Source organism: Quercus suber, unplaced genomic scaffold (assembly GCF_002906115.3).
Source record: "Quercus suber isolate HL8 unplaced genomic scaffold, Cork oak 2.0 scaffold_69, whole genome shotgun sequence".
NCBI classification, from domain to species: Eukaryota; Viridiplantae; Streptophyta; class Magnoliopsida; order Fagales; family Fagaceae; genus Quercus; species Quercus suber.
The window spans coordinates 810781-826940 of record NW_027069534.1 but is presented as its reverse complement, the minus strand read 5'-3'; the positions used below and the strand labels follow the sequence as shown (position 1 = coordinate 826940).

At 34.9% G+C, this 16160-nt stretch overlaps 1 protein-coding gene across 1 annotated transcript; it reads left to right on the top strand.

Moving 5' to 3' along the window:
• The first annotated feature begins 9984 nt into the window (after positions 1–9984).
• Positions 9985–11253, top strand: LOC111988811 (germin-like protein subfamily 1 member 11). The gene is made up of 2 exons (XM_024020607.2): positions 9985–10211; positions 10589–11253. Exons 1-2 carry the CDS (start codon positions 10019–10021, stop codon positions 11137–11139), a joined length of 744 nt encoding a protein of 247 aa, XP_023876375.2. The 5' UTR covers positions 9985–10018; the 3' UTR covers positions 11140–11253.
• The last annotated feature ends 4907 nt before the right edge of the window (positions 11254–16160 follow it).

Below are 16160 nucleotides of genomic sequence, written 5' to 3'. Positions count from 1 at the left end.
TCGACTGCCCGATGTGCGTTTTTTGCGTTTCAAGACTTAATGTGTACCCACATTAAATTTTGGCGACACCATGCTTCCCACTTTCAACGGTGTGATGGTAATTGTTCGGTGGGTATCTCCTGCTTTTATGAGCAGGCAGTTACATTTGGGGAACCTAAGGGGGAGTATAAGTACCTGTTTGAACCGCCTGATTTCCTCATTTTCGCGCTTACAACCATTGATGCATATGATTTGAATCTAGTTCAACTTGCACACTACCTGAAGAGAATCGTCATATTTTTGTAAGTCTTCTTCTTCCAATGACCCCAAATTTTCTTGATTCTACTCCTTCTTTTCTTCTTCTGGAACTTTTAGTCGTCCTTAGGGAATGGGTAAGTTTAAGAAGTTGGTTGAGTCCGACGAGATGATGAACAAATTCATTGTTGACTATGGGATACCCAATAATGTGAGTTTGAAGTACTGTGAAGAAGGGGAGTGGTACATTAAGAGGAGAGAGGGTAAAGTCGTGATCCCGATAGTCGCTTTCGTAGAGGGAGGGATGAGAATCCCTATGAGGCCAATGACCCTCAATTACCTTAGGCATTTTTGCCTGGCTCCTACCCAGTGTGCCGTGAATGTATTTAGGATATTAGGGTGTGTAGATACCTTGAATGAGAAAATGGGGCTGAGACTGACTCACCACGACATGAACTGGTGCTACAACCTTCATCATCTGAGGGGTAAGACGTACTATATGAAGACAAGGGACGATAGGGTTCGTCTCATCCAGTGTCTTCCTGATTCCAATAAGGGATTGACTCAAGATTTCCTCATAGTGTCGGGGGAGTGGCACAACGGTTTTCATTGCCCAACAGTAGAGGGGGAGCCAGGTAGGGTATCCGAAGTAGGAGACGATCTAGGTTTCAGTATTTTTATGTTTATAACTGTAGATTCGCTTTGGTTTATTAACCATAGAAGTTTCACTTTTCTTTTCGCAGATCCGACGCCTTTGCACGTCATTTCCACCTGGTTAACAAAGCGGATTTGGAAACCGTTCTTAGGTCGGACCTTTTCCTGAACGAAACTGATAACCAAGTCAGAGCTGCTCATCAATCCTCGGATGCGACCCAGCTCAGAAATCATTCCCAATCCCGAAGCACGTAATTAGAGCTCGTGATCCTCGGCTTACGCAGATTACCGTGGTGGAGGACGGTTTTGCATTTTTCGAGGGGTCTTATATACCTGAAGGCATTCCGCTAGAGGTTCCTCCTCATCCCAACAAGTAACAGTGGCCGAGGAAGGACTATCTAAGAAGGCAAGGGAGGTGGTTGAGCTGAGTTCTTCTGAGGACGAATATAGTGTGTTCAACCTAGCTGATCAGTCCGAGGATCCCTCTGGTGATCTAGGAGACCCTCATTTGTCCGAAGCCGATCTCCGGTCCCTAAGAGTTGGTACTCAGGCTGAGATGGGTTTAAAAAGACAGCCCCAAACCAATCTTCTTGACCTGCTCAAGGCGGTTCCAAGAAGGGTACACCGGAAGAGTCGCAACCCCAGCCCCCAGCACCTCCGCCCCAGATTTTAACTGTGCAAACCAGGTCATCCTCTGTCCCCACAGTATCAGACCCTCAGACCGAGTCTCATGACCCGAAAAGGAAGAGACCTTCCAAGGGTAAGGAGCCAATGGATGAGAGCAAATCCCATTCCCCGCCCGAGGAGGGTAGATTTCGCAGGCCTCCAAAGCAACTGAAGCTCGGTGGTCAACGGAAAGGTAAGGAGACCATCCAGCAGTCCGAGGCTCAAGCCTGGCTGCCCGCTGCCATGCTCCATGATAACCCCTGATGGATAACGCATCGATGCGGGAATCTCAAGGAGCCGAGGGGGCTCTCGTAGCCAATGCCCTGGAGAAATCTCTTCTTCTTCCCACTGACATGGCCGAGCTAAGAAATATGAGTGGGTCAAAGGTTGTCCTTGACCTTAAGAAATATCTAGGCATGGTGGGTCCTTTGGCACCTATTTACTTTATTCAAATTTTGTCGGTTAGTACTTTCCTTTCTCTTTACGGAGTTACTTGTTTTTATTGGCAGGCTATCTAGGCTCTTTTCAGATTAGACGAGGAGGTCGATGGCCAGAGCAATGCCTTGGCACAAAGCGTGACAAGTTCTTGGAAGCTGCTAATACCCTCAAGAGATCTGAGGCCGACCTAAAAAAGGTGATCGAGGATCTGGAGGAGATGACAAAGGCTAGGGACACTGTTGCCTCCGATCTAGCCGTGGCTAGGAAGCAAGCTGAGGATCAAACCAATCGCTTGCAAGACGTTGAGGATCAACTACAGATGCCAAAGGGGACATTGCCTATATGAGGGAAAGTGGACCGTGGCAATCCATGAGAAAGGTATTGCCTAGTATGCTAGGGACGAGGCTGTGAGAGCCAAAGACGAGGCAGTATTTGCAAAAATAGACGCTAAGCGCTCTGTAGAATAGGCAGAGGAAGAGGCTTTCGCAGATGGGGTGGCTAAGACTGAAGCCACCCTTCGGGCTCAAGTTCTTGCAGTGTGCAGGCATTACTGTTCTCAGACCTGGCATGAAGCCCTCAACCAAGCAGGGGTTGGTGCCTCATCTGACCTTAGGAGGGAGGATAGGGTATATTACCCTATTGCAATTCGCGAGACTGCCCCTGTTGCTCCCGAGGAGGGGTCCTCATTATCAGCGGTTGAGAGTCACGATAAGACCGCCGAGGATATATCTTTAACTGACCAACCATCCGAGGAAGTTGAGCCCCAGAGAATGTTGGGGGAGTTATAACCGAGGGTCAGGAAATACCACAAGACGTGGTGAGGCCTCCGGCGGACCCTTCAAGACGAAGCCCTTAGGCCTTGGCTAAAGCCTTTTGATTTGCTTATCGAATTAATTTGCCTACTGAGTTGGGGAGACTGGTATATGACATAGGATAATTTTGTTTATTTTCTCTTTTATTTCATTTTGTTTCTTGCCTCAGTGGCGTTGTAAGGAAAATGTATACTTTCTGTTTGAAACTTATTTTTTTTTGGAAAACTAATGTATGATATATATATATATATATATGAGAAAGTTTATAAATACAAAAAATTTTACCTCTATTGATGTGACTAATCATTAGTTATAGGCAAAAAATAATAATAATAATAATAATAATAATGTTAGTAGTGGGCACAAGCCTAAAAGAGAACTAATAAAAGCTAATACGATAATTTTGCCTCACCCCCAAAATAAAATTCTTGGTTCTGCCCTGCTAAGAAATACTTTTCATCATACTTGAAGCTATCTATACCTTTTAATATTCTTTCATTTCGCTTTTCAAAAAAAAAAAAAAAAAAAAAATCTTTCAATTCAGCTTGGGTGAGGGGTAAGAAATGTTGCATGAGAACATGTTTATTCATAGTCCATGTCTTCCGTTTTAAGGAGTTGATAAGACTTGTCAACTTGGTTATTCTTCAAAACAGTATCAATTTTTTATTAAACTGATGCTACCCTGCACGTATTAAAAAGTAAATCAAATTAGACCACTTCAATGCCGTAGCATAGTTCTAATTTTGCTTTTGCTAATACACAAATAAAGCTTACATTTGATATTATATTTGAAAATGAGATGACTCAAGCGCCCATTTATCATGACCGGTGTTTCTAAATTAAGTTTACCGAAGTGGACTGTGATCTCATTACTGAATTCTTTGTCTTATAAACTTTAAGCTGTGAAATTCGATTGTTGAGTTGAAGGATTTGAATCTTAAAGGTGTGTTTGGATATCGCTTATCTTGCTAAAACTGAAAAATTATTGCTGAAAGTACTGTAAATAAAGGTAAAAATTAGTTGAAATAATACAGTAAGATCCACGAATAGTGCTAAAAAGTGTAGTTGGACCCACAAATAGTAGTAAAAATAAACTGAATAGTGAAATAATTTTCATTTTTAATCTCTACCCAAACGCACACTAAATGTTTCATTTGGAAACACTAGATAGTATCAACTAGTTGAACTAGAAGGATCTTGACAGGTAATTTTAGATGTTGAATAGGAGAAGATATCTTATATATCATATATATGCATCATCTCTGTATGAAAAAAAATAAATAAATAAAAAAGAGACAGGTTTTTAATGTGGTTTGACTGTGAAAGCTTGCATCCACGTTGTCTGTTATTTCTTGTAGTATTGCAATGAGGTCTTCTCTTACATATGCTTCTTTATGAATATATATATATATATAGTTGTTTTCCTTATGAATTTGATTGTGCTAATTACATGGAGGTGTATTTACTAATGGGGTTGTTGAGGTTTCCATACTGATTGGGTGACTGGGTCTGAGTTTTCAATATTGGTTTGGTCTTCCTCAACAATGTGTGACTTTCGACTCTATGACCTACACACTATAAGAGGTATTATACACACATCTGATTTATAAAATAATTATAAGTTCAAACATTGCAAGTAGGGATGTAACCATGAATTTTTCTTTGCCAAAACAAACCAAAAATGTTTTATCAGTCATAAATAAGAAATATATTAAAATTTAATTAATTTCTTTTAGAGCAAAAATTCAAAATACATTAATTCACGAAAATTAAAACTAAAAGAGTCTAAAATATTATCTTCCATTTCTCATTCTAATTTTAGTTTTGCTAATATTCTTAATTGAAAATTCTTGTTCAATAGCTACAATAAAAATTGGAAGAGTAATCTATGGACGAAGTAAATGATATTTAATGCAAGGCATACATAACAATTGATCCCCAATAACGGATAAAGTCATAAAAGATATTAAATGCAAGAGGCAATTAAGGAGTAATGTCTGGATACCCACAGACAAAAATAGCCGTTGACTGACAAGTAATAAAATCAAGCATTTATTACTAACGGCTCCTAATCCTGTAAATGCAAATATTCACTTAAACAATTAATACAAGGGTTACAAAAACCCACGCAACTAGAAGAGAGAAAGGTACACAATTTTATACTTATAACTCTTAGCCATTTCAACTCTTTGATTTAAGCAAGTGAATACCTTGTCATCAGAGTACCCTTGGCCAACACTACATCGGTGTTCGATCATTTCGTGGTCTCTCTTTGCAGATTGATCAACAGAATAGCTTGTCATCATCTATGAACATAGGCGAAAAACACAACTAATGATTTTCTGCATCATCGATAAGTTATTAATTTTCCAATCATTACAAGTCATTGGCACAATTAAAAAATCTTTATCAATCTCCTGAAGTGCAGATATTGAACTACATTTTGTTTATAATGGTGAAGCTCCATTATCAATAATACTTTTAAAGGATTAGTGAATTTTTGTAGATAAATACTTGTTTACCAAAAAAAAAAATTATAACCAATTCCGAAAGAAGATTCTCGTGCATCTTAAAAACCTAGAGCTTAGCCAAAAATATGCAACTCCACTATATGGTAACTAAACTAATCCAATGATTAAATTCTCTTAATTGAAAATTTATTACAACATAAAAAATATCTAATCAATATATAGTTATGCTCAATTGCATGTAAGGTCATCTTCTTGTTGTAAAAAAAAGGAAAACCAACCCAAACAATCCTTTAGGTAGAGTCAAACAGCATGACAACCAAATCCTGATGTCTCAAAATTTTAACTTTTGATCTCGAAAAAGCCAATAACCAACCAAAACGTCATATGCAACAGATAGTTACAAGACATAAGTCATCTGTGTTTTTCTTGAGTGAATTTCTTTTAATAATAGATTTTTTTTTTTTTGTTAATAAAAATTTAATTTTTGTTTTTATTTTGGAAGTAGGTCACCTGTAAGTGAAACATAGGTAATTATTGTTTCACATTTCCAGATGTGAAATGTTTATACAATATTCACACTTTCATTCATAACAAATACTCACATTTTACATGATGTAAACAAGTACAGACACTGTTAGATGTGAAACCATCAAAGCCCTTACACAAATTCTCAAACTAAGAGAATTTAAGCTTATCTTGCTAATGTTTTTTATTATTTTTATTTATTTATATATTCTTAGAGGAAGATTTCTGTTGGTGGGTGCTTAATTAATAGTTTTTAGTGGTTAGTTAGATATAATTGTTTTTTAGAGTCGAACTGCCATCGCATTTGGTAGTAGTAGGTTCATTCAACTTTCAAATTTTTGTTTTCTCCCTGGGTATCAAAGTTTCTTACGTAGTAAGTACAAGGATAAATAATTGAATGCTTCACGTGAATTTCTTATCTTGCTAATGTTTTTTATTATTTTTATTTATTTATATATTCTTAGAGGAAGATTTCTGTTGGTGGGTGCTTAATTAATAGTTTTTAGTGGTTAGTTTGATCTAATAGTTTTTTAGAGTCGAACTACCATCGCATTTGGTAGTAGGTTCATTCAACTCTCAAATTTTTGTTTTCTCCCTAGGTATCAAAGTTTCTTATGTAGTACGTGCAGGGATAAATAATTGAATGCTTCAGGTGAATTTCCTTTATAAAAGTTCTAGAGCATTCCCATCAAGTATTCTATAAAAATGTCATTTTGATACATTAAAAGCATTATTTATTATTTCAACACATCATTTTATAATTCACCATATATCATATCTTCTATTTTTTTAATTCTATACATTAAAATAATATATACAAATATTAAAATTATATTATAAAAAGCAACAATATATAAATAAATAAAATAAAAAAAATCCCAACCCAAGTAGAACACCACCTCCGCTACCTGAACCATCAAAGCCCCACATCCCACCCCATCACTGTCTCACACTAAAACCACCACAGCAAAACACCACATAAACACCCAAAATAAACCCACCACATCAAAAAGTCACATCCAGAACAAAATCATTGTCTATCTTTTATTATATAAAATAAAAATAAAAAATAAAAAATACCACAAGAACAAAGATTAGCATCAGGTTGAGGAGGTGGCGCGACGAGGTTGGGAGGAAGAGAGAAAAGCAACGAGAGTAAGAAGAAAAAAGAGTGAAAGAAGAAAAGAGAAGAGGTTGATAGGAATGTTTGAGGAAGAATGAGAGAGGACAGAAAAAGGAATAAAGTGATGAGAGAGGAGAGAGAAAAGAGAATAAAAAAATAATAAAACTTTTACCATTTCTATCCATATGCTTTCATTTTTGAGATTGTACTATTCACTAATGTCAAATATTTTGGCATTTAGAACACCTGATATGAATGGTTTTTTTGGTGTTTGCTGTCCTAAATGCCAAATATTTGGTATTTGACACACCTGATAGAAATGTTCTTAACATTGGTGATGTCAAAAAACCATATTGTTATTTTTAGCACCGCTAATACTAAAAAGCATGCTGCAATGGTGGAGGGAAAGCTAAAAAATTTAGCTGTTAAGCTACAATGCACAACTAAAGATGGTTGTGTAGTGTAGCTAAAAAGGTTATAAAAAAAATATTTTATAAAAAGTTATATTATTTTATTGTGTTATTTATATTATTTTATTGTGTTGAATTCTAAAATAAAATCACTGATGCTGGGTGTTTTACAAAGTAAGATGATAAAATAGATAAAGTGGCTTTTTTGTACCAAATTGCTAAATTTTTGGCACCACCAATGCTGATGCTTATTATTGGTGGTGCAAAAAAGTCATATTTCTATTTTTAACACCACCAACTACAAAATTGGAGCTGCAATTGTGGAGTTAAAATCATAAATTTTGGCTTCTCAGCTATAGTGCACAGCCAAAGATAGTTATGTACTGTAGCTTAAAAGTAGAAAAATTAAGGAAAAAAAAAAAAAACCAGAGAATTTCTTAGTACATAATCCAAAGACGTATAAAGTCGCAGCAATATCTCTTCTTTTTATTTATTTTTTTCCTATTTTCTAACTCACAAGTTCAATAGTTGGAGGCTATGGTTTCAATTTAAAACTTCAGGAAGACTAGGTTTTTTGTCTCTACCACCTTATTTAAATAGGAGCTTAATGAGCTTTTAAATAGGCTCTCCTATTAAATTACACAAACCCACACAAAAATAGTCACTTATAATAAAACATTGCTAGCTAAATTAAAAATCTCGTAACTCGATAAATCGAGAGGTATCAAGACAGTTATTGAGTTTCATTAAGTCTCAATAGATCAGTAGGTATCGAGGAGGTATCGAGATCTGTAGTTTTAACTTTTCTTGAACAATTTCTTAAGAAGTATTGTTTTCAATAAACCCACTTGTTTGTCACTTGTTGTAATTCTTAAACACACTAACTAAGATTCAAATAGCGTTTTTTATTTCAGATATATCAACGCATAAAACTATTACCCTTGCACATACTTTTAACCTTGGAGATGCATGAGGTCCTTTCGCCCAAAAAACAAAAACAGGCACGAGGTCCTACCCTAAAGCCTCCTATCCATTTGAATAGAGACACGTATTCATATGGCTAACAACTGCAAGAAGAAGTCCTAATGGCGTGTGAAAATGAACCATTAACAAATTAAATTTCTAACTCCAAACAAAGAGTTGATTCAGCTTGATATATATATATATATATATTATGGGTCAGCTTGAAGCGTTAAGCAATGTCTGCAAGAAGTCTATGACATGGTCAAAATTCAAAAATAAAAGTAATGAGTTTTGTCCACTTTACAAATAACTGGGGAAGCATTTACCTACGGAAACATTCAGACTAAGAAAACTTTAGACAAAATAGTCATTATTATCAGTCAACGTTTTACCTTCAATCAGCCAAACTAAACATCAATCTGCCAAGAATGCGATAGAAAATTGAAGCAGGGATGAGATTTTCTCTATGCTTATAATAGTGTACTGAGATTTTCTCTATATTTGTTGCTGTGTTTTATTGGTAAGAAAGTGAAAGGGAAAAAAAAAAAAAGAAAAAGAAAAAAGAAGTGGATCTTGATTATTTTTAGTTCATTTAATTAATTTATTTTTTCTTTAAAAGGGGATAAGTTTGTCTATCAGAAAAACTGTAAAAAGTGGGCTTTAATTTTCTATCACTTAAAGAATGGATCAGATGACGGCCTGCGCACATTATATGAAAATACATATAGGTATTTATAACTTATAAATCAGCTACAATACCTACAACACTTTGAAACCAAAAGTTGTGTCATCGTGGATTCTAATTAGCTCAACTAGTAAAGTCTCTAATAGTTTAATCCCCACCTACACAAAAAGTTAATTGATATTTTGGTATGATAATAAGAAGTCATCATCATGAGCAAATGTCATAGGTTGAAACTCTCTCCAAAATATATATGCAGGAAACATTCAAATCTAACTAAACACTAGAAAAATATATAAATGGAAGGACTCTTCATCCAAAACTCACTATTTTTTGTAATAATTAAAAAAAAAAAAAATTTTTTTTTTTTTTTTTTTTTTTTGGAGAACTTGTGCTAAGTGCAGTTATGTTCGTCAGTTCATTATCTAGATTTATTTTGTGGATAAGGCTAAGTAATATTAATTGGGTAATGCTAACAAGTGCCCTTAGGGCACTCGTTAATAATCAATTTTAGAAAAATTTTAATACCACTTTTATGAGAAATGAAAAAAATTGTCAAAATATTAATTACTTTTTTTTTTTCATTTCTCATAAAAACTTTCTTTAAATAGATTATTAACCAGTGCCCTAAGGCTAAGTAATATTAATTGGGTCATGCTAACAAGTGCCCTTAGGGCACTCGTTAATAATCCATTTTAAGAAAATTTTAATACCACTTTTATGGGAAATGAAAAAAGCTGTCAAAATATTAATTACTTTTTTTTTTTTCATTTCCCATAAAAACTTTCTTTAAATAGATTATTAACCAATGTCCTAAGGGCACTCATTAGCATTTCTCATATTAATTAAAACTGCACTGCGGCATTGAAGTGGTCCAATTTGATTGGAGTTTTAATATGTGCAGCTAGAAGAATGGTTCACTTATTTTATATGTATATATAATGAAGTAATCGTAGAAGTATTACCAAGTCTTATTCGCTTTCGTATACGGAATAGACCGTTTCACTGATTTCTCCTCTATAAATAGACGTGTGTAACCAATGCTACAATTCAGCACACAAATCAATAATACAAAGAAAGAATATCAAGCAAAGATAGCCTCAAATATGATGAAAAGTGTTCCTTACCTTGTTACTCTTGCCCTGTTAGCTTTGGCATTTCCTCTTGCCTCTGCCTTTGATCCTAGTGCTCTCCAAGACTTCTGTGTTGCTGTGAATGGTTCCAGTTCAGGAGGTACGTACATACTCGTTGTTTTTAGTATTATTAGCACTCATTTCAAGATTCTGGATTGATCTTTCTATTGTTAGGAATAAAATTATGCTATGAGGCATATTATAGATAAACTTTAGGTACAGCCTTAGGTTCTGTATCTTAAATTCCTAATTAAATTTAAACACGTGATTGTATTGAATTTATTTTTCATTAAGGAAATGTAACATTGATTGTGTTATATTGATCAATTTATTCATGTGTTTGAATTTAATTGGGGAATTTATGGAATAACACATAAGGATATGGACAAAATATTCTGTCTTTTACAACTTGTTATCAAACATTGTTATAAAATTGTCCTATGCACATGTGAACATCACAAACTTTTCTTACTGCAGTATTTGTCAATGGAAAATTCTGCAAGGACCCAAATCTTGTCAAAGTTGATGATTTTTTCTTACCCGGGTTAAACATTCCTGGAAACACCTCAAATCAACTTGGGTCAAATGTCACTCGAATCACTGTGGACAACCTACCGGGCCTCAACACTCTAGACATATCCGTGGCTCGTATTGACTTTGTACCAAATGGCGTAAATGCTCCTCACACTCACCCTCGTGCCTCAGAGGTTTTACAAGTCCTAGAGGGTACGCTCATCGCTGGCTTTGTCACATCTAATCCCAATCGTCTCTTTACCAAAATTCTACACAAGGGAGACGTCATAGTATTCCCATTTAGTCTCATTCACTTTGAGATTAATATAGGGAAAACCAATGCTGTTACACTTTCTTATTTCAATAGTCAAAATCCAGGAGTTAACACCATAGCAAATGCAGTCTTTGGGTCTGATCCTCTCATCAATGCTGATGTTCTCACCAAGGCCTTTCAACTAGACAAGAAGGTGATTGAGTATCTTCAGAAACGAATATGGTCGAGCACTAACAATTAGAGAATTCCATATAGTGATAGAAATATTAGACCATTCAAATAAAACTTGATCTATTTTCTTTCATGTAATTTGATCGAAATAATCATAATGAAATGAAATGGTTGCACAAATAAATCTTAATTATGAGATTTAATATTATTTGTAGTATCTGTGGTTGAAAGTTCAAACTCCACCTTCTTCTTCTCCTTCTCCACTCATTACCTATCTCAAATATAAAAGATAAATAAACAACCTTACCCCTTGAATATATAAGGTTTAAGATCTTGTCTACCAATATATTAAAACAAACTGATCGAAGAACCCAAATATCGTTCCCTAGACGCACTTAACATCTAATGAACGATATTCCACATTCCGGCTCTTGAAGGTGGTTTCCGGTGGATGAGGTTCTTGGATTGCTCTGTGTAAAAACAGATAATTGAAAAATGTTTCCAAGCCTTACCTTTTACGGTTCAAGGCATTTTCGTATATATAAGAGTCTGTTACAATTCAAATTTAAATACAATCAGATATACCAATCCGGATGGATATACTTCACTAAGATACAAATTCAAAAGTGATTCTGCCGTATCCTAATCCTTTCTCATCACAAGCCTAATTCTATCTTATCATATCTTATTTAAAATATGATTTACAAATTTAAATATACATCAGCTGCTATCCTCGGCAATTACAGCTGTATCCTTAACACTCAGTTAGGTCCAACAAAATTCAAAAGTGATTCTGGTGGTAGTATTGGCTGTTGATGGTGGTGGTGCTTTTTTTTCAAAGGTTATTATTTTAATGTATTGTAATTTTAAAATAGAAGATGAGATGTAAAGTGTATTGTTAAATACTATACTAAAATAAATGAAGTAGGGTTTTGAGGTGATAGAATATCATTTGGCTTAGCACAACAAATGCTATTGTTCTAAGAGATGAGATGAGAAAATAGAAAAGAATTCCCGAGCATTGTGCCATAGTGGCAAGTTGTGGAGGCAGGAGATGAGAGATCGAGGACGGAGGCTAAGAAGGCTATGGTTCCATTAGGTTTTGGAAACCTTAGATAGAAGGAATTTGGGTTGAAAAAGAAGAAGAGTAGAGCTGAGAGTAGAGATTGAATGGTCCCATATGATGAGTCAAACTCAATGAGCTCCTTGTCCACAAAACAAAGTTTCTCTCAAAACTACTTTGGAGAGAAACCCTTCAAATTCCTTATATATTTTTAAATTGAGTGTGAATTTTGAAAATCTAACCGTTAGATTACTTGTTCTTATTATATCCTTCATGCTTGAAAATTTTCAAGAAAATCAAAGATCAATTGCTATGTCATCAAACAAATGTTAAAATTTCAAGTTTTTATGATTTAAAATTGTGTATAAAAAATAAGTTTATTGATCAATTAGTAAATAACATCCGATTTGAACAAAATTTGATATACACATTAACAAAATAAGGAACATGAAATTTAACAGTTAGATTTTCAAAATTCACATCCAAAATATAAATATACAAGAAGTTTGAAGGATTTCTCTTCAAATATATTTGGAAAAAAACTTTGTTCCCGTCCACATACCAAGACTCTAATTAAGCAGGGATAGATCTCAAAATTTTCAGAGTGATTGATTTTCACGTTTGTGTTTTTCCTTTTTTTACTTCAATGACAGAACTTTATTGAAGAACAATGAGATTACAACTATAACAGGGAGCGAAGGCCAGCACGATAGAACATTCAAGGACTGTCACCATTTCACAATAATAAGTACAGGAAGCAAAATAAGGACACCTGTCTCACAAAGATGTCCAACGTGGAATGAAATTGAAAGTGGCTGAAATTTAAAAGGAGTATCTAAGGGATACTACCTAAGGTACTATACATATTTAATTTAAGTTTTTCCCAATTTTAAATATTAAAAAGTAGCCACATATAGTGCACATCTATAACAAAAGTTTTGGATTCTTTAAAAAAAACAAAACAAAACAAAATTTAGATAAAATTGTTTCTTAAAAAAAAAAAAAAAACAGTTTGATGGAAGTTTTACAAATCCACATTACACCACATGTTTCAAATAAAACAACTTCATCTCAATTACAAAGTATCATTTGCATGTCCAACACTCAACCAATGCAACAATACAAGGTAATTGCATTAAGGATATATAATCCAACAAAGGGCACAAGAGTGATGTACTTAAAGAAAATGCATGACATTTAATAGCAAGTACAAACGCTACAAAGTATGGGTACAAAAACCTTAAAAGCTTACAAAAGCAAAAGGTACAAACCAAAACTCAAATTGAATAACATCTTATATATAGAATCAAGTACCAATAGTTTTGACAAAAGTATTAACGCCTTATCCACACAAGAGTTTATATAAAAACAATATCCACACAAGAGTTTATATATAAATAAATGACTATAAACAAGATAACTCCCCCTTTCAGTATGCACACTTCGCCTTCTTGTGTTGCTCTCCCCCTTACTGTATGCTATCTCTCTCTCCTTTTTTGTCACGAATAGCTAAAGACTCTCTTCTAGCTTTTGCTGAATAGCATCTAACTGTGTCTCAATGGTTGTGAGATGCACTTGAACTTGGTTGTTGTTGGAGTAGAGAAGCCATTCTAGACCTGAAATACACTGATATACACTCTCGATCAAAGTGCTTAACCTGTCAGCTTGAGAGCTAGGTGATGCAGATGGAGTGCTAGTTGTTTGCATCTCAGAAGGAATGGGAGAACCAGTCTCGGTATGCATAAGTGTAGCTGAACCTTGACCAGATGAAATGGCATGAAGGAAAGGTTCACTCTTAGGTGCTTTGGAAGAGTGACTTTTGCTAGCTTGCAGTGAAAACATGGACAATGGATGAAGGCGATCTATTTTCTTCCCATCTGTTGGTGGACTTACCCCTTCAAAAACCATGATCTTCATGACAAGACTACAAAAAGGGATACATGTTCGTGCTGCTGATGTTTGCGATGTAGTCTGGATTGATGGAAAACTCTTTTCCTCGTACCCAACATTGCAACTCAACTCCCGTCTATCTAGCATGTGAATAGAACTCTTTAACCAGTTCTTCAATCGAGTCCTCGAAGTTCCCGAACAGATCATCTTAATCTTTTGCTTCAAATATCCTAGGAATAAATGTTGTCCCCAGGGTATCAAATTTTACAACCCTTTCCACCATAGTAGGAGCCTTTTTAAAAATGCTATCAAAGGTCTGTGAATCGAGTGGAGTCCTGAATCTCTCAATGTTTGAAACTTAAGACTAGCGTTGAGTCCATTTTGAAATAGGGGATGATGGAGGATTAGTTTCAAGCTCTTTTCCTCGAGAGAAACGATGAGACATTTGCAAAATTATATACACACATCAAAGAACCAAATGCAGCAACACGAGACACAATGATCGATTTGGTTAGATTCGAAAAGAAATGAAATTCAGAGGGAGATCTCACTTAATCAAGTAACATGAACCAAGTCACCACCAATTAATCAAAAGCAACCCTGATGCATTGTATATTTAAGAAGGAAATAGGTGAACAAAAATGATGATTAGTCAGATACAACTCAGTGCAAAGTAATCACTGAACATCACACAGTCACAAATAACTGTCATTGTGACACTCTACCATGAACATGAGATGCAAAAACCACCACAGTTATGAAACACAATACAAAACACAAACACCAACAAGAAAAATATTGAGATAAGCATCTAACAAACAATATCACCAATACTCAAACAAACTCATTTAATCAATATAGATCAAACCCATGTTCAAACACTATAAATATCACAAATCAGAACCACAATTCACAGATTCAAGAAAATAAAGCTCAAAACATGAAATATATAGTGAGAAAGAGAAAGCCCATACCTTTCCCTTGAAGATTTGTGGTTGAAATGATGCAAAAATGGAGGTTTTACGAGAGTTACATGGTGAGTTTGAGAGAGAGTTGAAATGGGGAAGACAATGAACAGTCACAAAAGTTCGAGGGAAAATTGAAAAGTTTTGAAAAATGCTCTTAAAGTGCAAAACACGCGATTTTCACGACTGAGTCGAGTTGCATGCAAGTCGCCAGGGCCAGTCATCTAAACACTTAAAAAAAAAAAAATTTGAAAAAAAAAAAATTTTCAAGTGTTTTTCGTGACTGGAAGGTCTACCCGCGAGGAAGTTGCAAGGTAAGCTGCGAAAATCTCTGTGTACCCCTCATGACTGGACCTTCCACCCACGAACAAGTCACCACAGTGAGCCACGAGAAACGTAAAAACCCAAATTTTGAAAAATATTCTAAGTATATTTCACGACTGGGACTTTGACCCGCTAGTGAGCCGCGAAAACTTCTGAGTAATGCTCGTGACTGGGGGCATGCGACTGGACCAACCCGCAATTGAGTCGCCAAAACAAGGTAACACTGTTTTTGAAATTTGGACAATTTTTGTAAAAACAAAATACTTTCCAAAAACAACTAAAAACACTTAAAAAATTTTTTGTGTTTGATCAACAAAAATTGAACATGTGAAAATACATTTATTCAAGTACAATCACACAAATGAATATGACATTCATTGAACATAGACATGTGTGATGTGTGTGGATATCAAAAGTGAGATAGTCTTTAGTCTAATGTGAAGCTTTAATAATCAATTCAATCAAAACATACACAATTAGCACTAGATAATGTGACCCATCTCAATTATAGAAATCTGCATATATGACCTCCCACATACAACTTGATAATCATAACTTTGAAGCTTTTCATTTGGCTTCATATACATCACTCATTTGATCTTTCTGAAACAATACATCTCATTGAGAGATCGATGCTTGAAATTTTTTATGTTTCAATTTGACGAGTTAGCCTTTGGCTTTTTGGGCTTCATACAATTTATTTTTGGTCGCTTTTCCTTTTTCCTAGTCAAATACTAGTATATGCGATAGGTTTTTGTAACTCAATATCTCTTTTCATTTGGAGATTCACATTTGGTGAGCTCTTTAAGTAAAAGCAATAAAATAAAAAGTGGGAAGATATATAGGCAC

Bases quoted from the DNA above. Each gene is read 5' to 3' on its own strand.
- LOC111988811 (XM_024020607.2), top strand. From the start codon at position 10,019: ATGCTACAATTCAGCACACAAATCAATAATACAAAGAAAGAATATCAA. The intron at 10,212-10,588 runs GTACGTACATAC...TTCTTACTGCAG, and splicing joins GAATGGTTCCAGTTCAGGAG to TATTTGTCAATGGAAAATTC.